General features: G+C 37.7%; 1 protein-coding gene across 1 annotated transcript; it reads left to right on the forward strand.

The window, feature by feature from the left end:
* Positions 1 to 3151: 3151 nt before the first annotated feature.
* Positions 3152 to 4099, forward strand: LOC139152267 (uncharacterized). Its single transcript, XM_070725409.1, has one exon. It carries the CDS (start codon positions 3152 to 3154, stop codon positions 4097 to 4099), a length of 948 nt encoding a protein of 315 aa, XP_070581510.1.
* The last annotated feature ends 6034 nt before the right edge of the window (positions 4100 to 10133 follow it).

Raw genomic sequence — 10133 nt, forward strand, 5'->3', positions numbered from 1 at the left:
CATACCATGATTTCTGAACAAATTTTTGATGACCTTGGTTGACCTTTGACCTACTTTCATACATCACTGAATCATAAACACCGCAGATCTGGTATAAAATTAGGCGAGACAGGTCCTGGATAGCACTCTGTAATATGATATTGATTATATAAATTTCTAATTCTTTGTTAAACATTTTGGACCCATAAAATTGTTGCACGCAAGCTTCGACTGTTTGGAGCTTTAAGTAACATTTACCATGATGGTGTGATTTATTATGGCATGATAGTTTTGATTCAAAATTTTGATGTGGGAAATGAAAACACTACAAGAGCAAAATGTTTTTAATAAAAACGGAACAATCGCATCCTATACACAGATGTTTATTCTAATCAGAAATTTCTTCGGAAATCGACCAATCTTTGTCTATTGGCATTTGTTTGTGGAATCATTTCACTTGGACATTGTTATACTGTTGTTCTTTATGATGACAAGACTACTGATACTCAATTTGTGGTCCAACAAGACAATTAAACAGGAGTCTCAGTAAAATTTCCAGTTGTGAAAAAGTTGACAAGTGTGAAAGTTAATGTACTTGACGTATATTCTCAGTCAGCTTCTAAAACTTTTCATCCATCTATCTATATTTTCCCACATCGTCTCCCGGTTTGACAATGTCATCTCGTTTCTTTACAGAGGAAACATCGCCTTCAATATTTAGGACAGCAGGATTGAACTTTGAGGGGCTATTTCCCTCAAAAGTGTCCTGTTTGCATAGTCTTACATAGGCTGCAGACTATGATTTATAATTCAACGATCAAAATTCTTGTTTGTTGTCACATGAGCAGATTTCAAAAGCTTTGTTCAAATCTGAAGAAGATGGCTAATTGTTTTGCTACACTGAACAAGACGGGTGATAATTGTAAGCCCATTCAGATCAATAGGTAAAATAGAGAAGAAATTGTCGTAACACTAAATAGGGAAACGTTTTTTTCAAATCCCTTGAATAAAAAAGTGTTAAAAATGTATTTTCAGTGTTAAGTTTACGAGCACGGTAATGGTGATATATAGTGCGTATTAAGATTAGGTTCATATTGAACCTTATAGTATTGGTATAGCAAGTATATCAACACATTTTATATTGTAAACTTATACTAAAAAGCGGCAATCAGTATAAAATAGTACGAACTCGCTGCGTTTACCATTCGGAATGTGGTGATAGTGAGGTGAAGAACCATACAAACGATAATGACGTCAGGTGACGGGCTTACAAATAGCGTTTTCGCACAAGCTAAGTCAAAAGAGGATGTGTCGGGTAAACCAATATTTAGAATGATTCTTGGCGAAAAGAGCGTTGAGTGTTTTGAAATTAAATTTGCAAAACTTTGATATGCAACTTTTTGAAATAACTTGTGAACTTGTTTTCTTAAATTGCTACTTAACTGTACATAGACCTATAGACCAAGGCCATGCACAAGTGCTCCAAACGTTGCCCAGATAAGCTATCCGCGCGGCTGTGATGCCCAGCGTTCTGTGCATATTGGCTTGCTCAGTGATAATTACAGCTTTAATAATGCCAAGGTAGGACACGCTCAGCGTATGGTATATCAGAAACAATCACACAAAACTACTGGACGTCAAATATTGTACTTCAGGCGATCACAAATGTCTTCAAATGATTATACATCCAATGTGACCTAATGTACAAATAACAAATTTGCTTCATGCACACATCAGGTGCCGCAATCGCAGCTGTTCGCGCAAAAAGGTATTTGTGTGCAGTTTTTCAGCAGGCGGGCAAATTGAACAACTGATCAAAAGGCGGGGAGGAAATGTCAAAATTTACCGCGGAAGCGCAAGAAATTTCAGTTTTTTACAATGGGCGGGAAAAACATTTCTGGCAGTGGGTACCGGAAAATAGGTAGAGGAAGGGGAATGCCGTGGTTGATAGAACTTCAGGTCATAAGTTGAAATGATGAAATGATGGAAGCACAGTTTTGCGTCGATCTTGGTTGCCACCCATGTAAGTCTGGTCAAAAGATAGTGCTGAGCTCAGAGTTGCGTAAAATGAAATTTTTATGTTAAAATATGTACATCTAATTGGCAATGGAGAATTTCAGTGGTGGGGAAAACAGCTCTACTTTTCCCCTCCAAAATTGTAGTAAAATTAAAAAATATGTAAAATCAGTATATAAGCCTTCGAAACATATTTTATAGTGATTTTGTGAAACTGACGAAATTTACCGGTTGGCAGCACCTGACAGATCGCACACCTGCCACATGTTAGCTGTGAAAACACAGCTGTGACACATCGCACATTTGCCCCGCATGTTCTGTGGTGGAATTTACCTTTGATGACCCGCACAGACAGCCTAGCCCGCCACAGACAGCTGCCTTTCCATAGCCAGCCATGCATCTGTCACGTATCCGCGGGTGGCCAGCCTTTAACGAAATTCCTGCATTCTCTTTCAGACATTACACAACATCGCATTTCTTTGGGGATCGGGATATATCGTTACTCTTCAGGACTGCACAGTACCGGAATAATGGACGTGGTCAGACTCAACAAAGACAAATTTATTATCATCACAGCCATCCTGGTGATTACCTTTATGAACATCATACCATCGGCATATAAACTTCACTGCAGGTATGCTCAGAAATGTATACTTTACATATAATTTTTATAAATAATATTCTCCCTGTCTCAGTCTCTCACACACACAAACAACATATATAAATACATACAATGATACATACAATGATACATACAATGATACATACATACATACATACATACATACATACATACATACATACATACATACATACATACATACATGCATGCATGCATGCTTGCACGCATGCATGCATGTTAAAATACTAACCTGAGAGTGTGTTTTGATATACCTTGTGTTTACTGGTACATGGTATACGTGCATTGCATAATCATTAGCACCTTTTAGGCGCGTGTGAATGATACACTTAAGATGACGTCATACTTTTTTGCAGGAAATTGCACGTTCTGCCTATTGAGCACCAAAATCCGGCAATATCTAAATATAAGGACAGACTAATAACAGAGAAGACCCTATCAAATATTGCTGAGACTGATCTGACGTTTGATAAACAAAAAGACGATTTTATCTCAACATATTTTCTGTGGTCGAATATGACGAAAGCACTTCCTAATTTCTTCATCGTTAAATACCATGATAGAAAAATAATAACTGAAAAACTTTATCAGGAAAACACAACCATTGTATTCGTCCATATTCCCAAATCTGCTGGAACAACCACGCTTGAGTGCCTGAGGAATGTCGCTGAGCAAAGAAAATTAGAGAAGCCACAAAATGTCTGGTTCAGGAATTACCTGAGCATTTTCAATTCTCTGAAATCTGGGAAACATCACCGATCGAGGGCGTATCTTGGAGTTTTTGCACTTGGCGTTTGCGACTTCGTCGACCAGCCCTGCTCCTACTTCACAGTCTTCCGTGATCCAATCGAGCGGACAATCTCGTCTTACATGTACTGCAAGAAAAGACGAGACAAAATATGTCATGCGGCTGACGCAAGAAATATGACCGTCAAACAATGGGCCTTGCACCAGGGAAGCGTGGTGTTCTATCAGCTACTACACAACCCTGAGTTATGTGAGGAGCAATACAACGTTGAAGCCACTGACTTAATGAAAAAGAAAGGTGATATCAAAAGGAGAAACGTCGACATACCTTGCTGGTACAAACAAATTCTCCTGTTACAAAAAAGGATCGACAAAGACAGGAGGCAACACGTTCTTAGTTTTATACTAGCGAATATGAAAAATTTGTTCGCTTTTATCGGCTTAGCCGAAAAATACAATGAGACCTTGCAAATGCTGGAGAAAGTCTATGATCTGCCATTTTACTCGCTTTGTGCTGGTGACGTAAAGAACAAATCAGTGTACAAAATCTCCGGTGACAATGCAACAGATTCCAAGACCATGATTGTTGAGAAATTGAAAAAAGATCTGATGGAGGATCCTGAAGTCAGAGAAGTTTTACATGAAGATATGGAAATCTACAACGAAGCTGTTCGCATTTTCAACAAACAGCTCGACAAATTTAAGGGACTGTCCTAAGAGTGCCGTGTACAGAACTGAATTAGGTTCACGAACATAAATTAATTATTCTTATACTTCATTTGATCAAAGACATTCTAAAGCTTGTAAGAATGTTTCCGCAAATTTTCAACCTCGATGTAATCTTTACATTTGTTTGCTTCTTTTCTTGTTTTTCGAGTCTGCTTTATTGCACACGTCATGCACGTACTGTCTCCTCTGCCTTCAACATCGCCATTATTTCTACTTTGGACGTCTCCATTTTTAAAAATTTCAAAGTTTGTTTCTCTTATCTTGAGTCCAGATATCGACCTCGTTCTACTTGACTCTTAATTAAATCTGGATTTAATTATAGTTACATAAACTGCTTTGACGATCAGAAAACCTTATTCCACAGTGGAAGCACCCTCTTACCACGATTTGCTTTAAGACCTTAAAAAATCAGAAATGTGAGAGGATTGTAGCCAGCAAGTGGTCATTTCATCGTCACTCAAGTAATTAAGCAAGAATTCGATCACTCCTCTTTCAAATTTCTAGAAAATGACTTTCATTATTACAGGACCTCGGGCAAGATATCTTTCCGGTAAAGTATCGTAGCGTGAAACAATCTAAGCTTCTGCTTTCCATCGTGTGTGTTCTCTTCCCCATCATTTCTCTGATTTTTTAAAAACTCGTCAGAGATCACTGATCTGACTAATCTGATCCGTTTGCATCCTACACTGTACTTTCTCTTACTGCTTGAAACTGCAATTAAATAAACGCCAGGTAAAAGTCATGCCAAGGTCAAAATCACTGCTTCACACAAAGTAAAACTGAAGATACGAACTACAAACATCTTTACATGTCCGAGATCCTAGCGTTTTGGCTTGGCTGTTTCCCTGTTTATTAAGAAAACGCCCTCTGTTACTGACCTCATCTACAATCCTCTCACGAAATTTGCAGGTAGATGTGTGCATACTTATTTACATATAACACGATTGGAACTAATTCGGGATAATTGGATCAACACAATTTTCAAATTTCTCAAAAATTGTTACTTGCCCTATAGCTGAATGTTGCAATATTACAAATTACTCATAAAACAAGTATGTTACTTGAAAAGAAAAGCAGATGAACTGACATTTTCAGATTAAACCGACATCATTTCACCATCCAATTATCCCAAATTAGTTCCAATGGTGTTATATTCGAACTCTCAAACTTTTACACTGTATTTTTGATCTACTACTTGTGGGGCTCGTTTCGAAGCTCATACAGCAACTAAAGTTTTAACCGGGTTAGTTTTGTGAAAATCTAATTTTTTACCATAGACTTAACACAGAGATGGCAGTCATTTTAAAGTTGCAAGAGTCGGTAAATATTGGGTAATTTGTTTCCCTAATACCACATGATGACCCCTATTTTATATTTTAAATTCCTAAAGGAAAGAGCTAAACGTTTCCCTATGGAAAGTGTAAGCACAAGTTTAGATCTTTCAATTTCCAGGCGCGTACAACCTTAAAGACAATCCATGACATTTGTATCATTAGCATATTTCCTGGTTCATGCCGTGTACACACATCAGCTTTTTTGGGGGAGGGGTTGGTTTGCCTTATTAATATTATGTGAATATACCCGTCGTGTATAGCTGTCGCAAAAATACTGTTCCCGAGGAAATTAAAGTATGTGTTTTATAATATATATATATATATATATATATATATAATATATATATATATATATATATATATATATATATATATATATATATATATATCAGAAGATATGTATATGTGCTGTGGTCTTTTTGAATGAGTATACGCTTGTCTCGTTGAACGAGATATAGAATATATATGCTGGTCTCATTGAATTAGGTATTGAATATGTGTTACATAGTAGTCCGTTTGAATATGACGGAATTTCAAATTTACAACTAGTGGAGCTTTAACAAACAAACGGACGAAAAAGTGATTTTATTATTATTAACTATCATAAGATGTTTACTTCTTGGTTTTTCCGTACTTCAATGTGTCATGAAGACAATGCATTTGTGTACACTGTTTTCATTGTATTATGATTGCTGTAAAGAAGCAATTTTAAAAGTCATGATTAGGTTTTGCAGCAGATTATCGCCAAATATGGTCACTTGTGCAATAAATAATTTAATTTTAACGCAAAATCAAATATTTTACTCTTACTTTGGCCCTGTGTTAGCTTATGACATCGATCCCTGACGTTCATAATTCATGCACTTTCAAATTTTAATAGATGTAACACAGATTAATTTTACTGCTAATAAATCTAAAAACATATGACGTCCAAGATATAAGTGTTATGAGATTTGTCTTTTGTACAACAAAAATGAAGTAAGTAAATAACAACCCTGATTCAAGATGGTGGACATACAAATTATTGCAGTATAGTAGTTACGTCTAAACTCATCGATATGACAAATAAACTCTAAATTGTAAGCTGAAATCTCCAGTGTTTTCCACAGCACTAGTCGTCCGTCTTTATAATCACTCACGAGAAAAAGTGCGCTCTCTTGAAGTTATATGCCGATCAAGATATTTAATCCATAGTTTGACACCGGGACTATGAAGTTGTTACTTCTCTTCCTCAATTGTGCCCCTTCTGCTCGTTGCAATATACCAAGTACCTCAAAGCGGTAGATTCAGTTTTATATACAATTGCCTGAACACATGCCAGAGAGCAGGTGGCAATTTGTCCGACGCCAGGAGGGCAAATTGTCTCCTTCTGCGAGGGCACATAAACCCGTGTATTCAGGCAATAATATTTTTATTACATGCCTCTTCACAGTTAACGCGATATGAAGTTTAGTTACTTGCAGGGCATTCTCAAACAATTAACCATTATCGACCAGCACCAAACAGATGTTCATGAAAGTCAAAATAGCAATGCGTGCATTTAACGTCGAAAACATCGAAGGGCTTCACTGGACCGGGTAACTATGTAAACCGGTCAGTACATCGTTCCCACGGCCCGCGAACTCCCCGGATGTTCCTATTCAAACCAATGCACTGATTTGCACGTCGAGGCACGTAATAAATAACTTTTGCTACCTGACTCTGCCCACATGAGTATAACGCGGCGTGCAAGTATTGATAGCACAAAGCGTTATGGGAAAAAAGATAATTTTGTTCAATCAAGTGACATTGCAGTCCTTGTCAATTTTTGTTCAATCTGATCGGCGGTTTCAACGTGTCCGTCATGGGGTCGAGTTTGTAGTTTACTTTTCAATAATATTGCCATACTGATGCTGATACAGTAAAATTATATTTGATAAAAGACTGTCGAAGAGTCTGAAAAAAAAATTTTTTTGCTGAACAGAAGTTTTAGAGAGGGCTTTTCATACTTTCAATGAAACTTGCCAGGCAAATTCTGATTTGCCGCAAAGTACCATCCTTAAAAGCGTGTTTACAAATTAATAATTTAATTTTGCAACAGTGGTGAAAACTCGTTCATTCCGAAATGATCCAAAAAGTGCATCAACGATACAATAAAAACGTTTAAAAATCGCTTATCAGCCTACTTTCTATTTTCTAATTGAACCATCAATTTGAATGTTGACTAGCTGCAATGTATTTTCATGGAGGTCGTTCACTTTGGCGTCAAGTTTGCTATCATTACGCAATGCCTACACTTGTTACCTTTCGCCTAGTGACCAGTAAGTGACAGTGGTTTGCTTTGAAGCATTGGCATTAGACGAACTAGACATATTGTCTAAATAGAGGTGTTGCCAACACTGTCAGGTGCCATTAGCAGCTAAGCGGTAACATGAGTCAATCATAAAGGAATCAAGGAACTTTGCAAAAATTGAAACATTGTCTAGCAGACTGTCAGACGTACTCTAAACAACACCACCACATATGTATAAGCACTGTCCAAGTTTTAAGTTTTTGTAAGAACTCAGAAACAAAATCGTAAAATAATGACAATATTGATGTAGCAGCGTGAGAAGATTTAACAACGCGTTATATCCGCATATACTGAGGATGATATGACAAATTCAAATTTAAACTCTATAAACATACAAATAACCACTGTACAGATTCCACATAGGAGGTGTCTTTACGAGCACAAGCACAGAAGAAGGAACTACATTGCTCCTTCCATCACTTATCACAATTTTTTTTGTACTTCATGGAAGGACTTGCTGCCATTGAAGCACATTTCTACCTTCTGTTTGGGCTGCATCCGTCGTGTTGTTCGCTCTTTCACTCGGTGTTACCTTTTTTCAACTAGAGCTTGCTCTCTATACCCGGATTCTCTACTATGTATTACTGCTCACCGTCCCCGCGGGAGAATAGCTAGCGGGAGGACGTCGGGAAAAGAAACAGGGTTTTCAAGGATAACACCGTTAATTCTAAGACATACTGCCAGGTGTTGTACCTTCTTCTGTTCTCGTGATCGTATCATGGCTTGTAGCTGTGGGTCCCTAGCTGTCGTTGTGGTTTTCTGACGGGTTTTCGTCTTTTACGCCCCACCTGAGGTGATGGCGTGTACGTCATCGGAGTCGGAATCAGTACGTAAAAGACAGAAAACTCGTCCGAAAACTACCAGCATAGCTCTGGACCCATAGCCATTCCCCTCCCATCTTCTCTCGCGTTCTTTTTCGAGTGAAAAGAATTTATTTATTATTCCAGTCTCTCCATTTGAGTATTATACCATACCCCATGCCTGACCCAAACCATTTGCACATCATGGGTATATTTTAAACGCGAAACGAGGAGGAGGAGACGTGTTGATGATTATAAGCTACATTCAAACATCAAAGTTAACGTTTTCAGAGAGCACCTGAAACTAATTCCAACGTTATCGAAAAACTAATATCTCCTTGCATCACCATTAAAGGCAAAACTAGGCGTAATATTTGATGTTGATATTATTTTTCCTCAAGCACATAATTCCTCCTTTTTTCTTCTCTTCCCATCGGTACGTTGAAATAGAGAGATTCAGCCTTGCAAATAAAACGCATTTTGAACCGTACACAGTTCACATTGCTGACAAGTAAATTCTAACCTGTACTAAAACTAAAGATGTTAACATTAAACATTAAACACAAACAGGTTGTTTAGACAAGCTTTACATGTCACGCCATGCATTTTGACACGATCTTTTCGATAGAACAAGATACTGTCTGTTACAGACATAAAAAACTGGAAGATAATCAAAAGTTGCCGCTAATGGAGCCACAAGGCGTGAGAGTATTTTCGTCACACTTTCAACTTTGAGCGAGAATTTGGCCGCGCGGTTTTGATTGTGGAGTCTTAGCTTGGTTAAAGGGTATCGTACGTTGTGAGTTCGAACCCGATTGAAAATTTACTGTACTTGACGCAATTACCTATTTGGTATGTTCTTTTCCTTCTTTCTGAAGTCCGTTTGCCTTCCTCCTGTTCCCGCTCCATCTGGAATTTCGTTCACAATATTTGTCACTCTGATCCCAGTATTCTTAATCGACCGATCTTGCTCCTTAATAAAGTAGTCCGAAAGTTATAAGTATATTACTTGTTCGTAAACTTCCTTGGACATTCAAAACAATGATGTCATCTAATTGTCGCCCACCACGGCGCGCCGTTTTACGATTTTTATATCATGAAAGTTACAATTCTTTCAAATCTGACGGCGTCGTAAAATGCAGCACTTAACGTGTCAATGTCAAATCCACTGCCACACCGCAATTAACATTACAGGGGTCAAAGCGTTTAGGCAGACTGGAGTATTTTCCTGATTACGTGGTACGATGTTCTTCGTAGTGGTAATCAAACAAGCCCGGGAAGAAAATTTGCTTCGTTAACCTTTTTTCTAAGAATGACGAACTTTAGACCTTTCAGGAGGCCTAAAATAGATGTTTGCATACTTTTTAAGGTGCATACATCTAAACTTACGCCTAAATTGAATGATTTCATACTACGCTATTTCTACTATATTTTCTCATTCGTTTGATTTGTGCGTACACAGATCAAACGAATGATGGCGTTCGATCATTTCTTATCCTGCTGCACAGATAAAAAATGGGAAGGGTAATCTCTTATCTCTAACGTGCAATTTTGAA

This window comes from Ptychodera flava, chromosome 15, assembly GCF_041260155.1.
Source record: "Ptychodera flava strain L36383 chromosome 15, AS_Pfla_20210202, whole genome shotgun sequence".
NCBI classification, from domain to species: domain Eukaryota; kingdom Metazoa; phylum Hemichordata; class Enteropneusta; family Ptychoderidae; genus Ptychodera; species Ptychodera flava.

Coding starts and splice junctions, on each gene's coding strand:
- LOC139152267 (XM_070725409.1), top strand. CDS start 3,152: ATGACGAAAGCACTTCCTAATTTCTTCATCGTTAAATACCATGATAGA.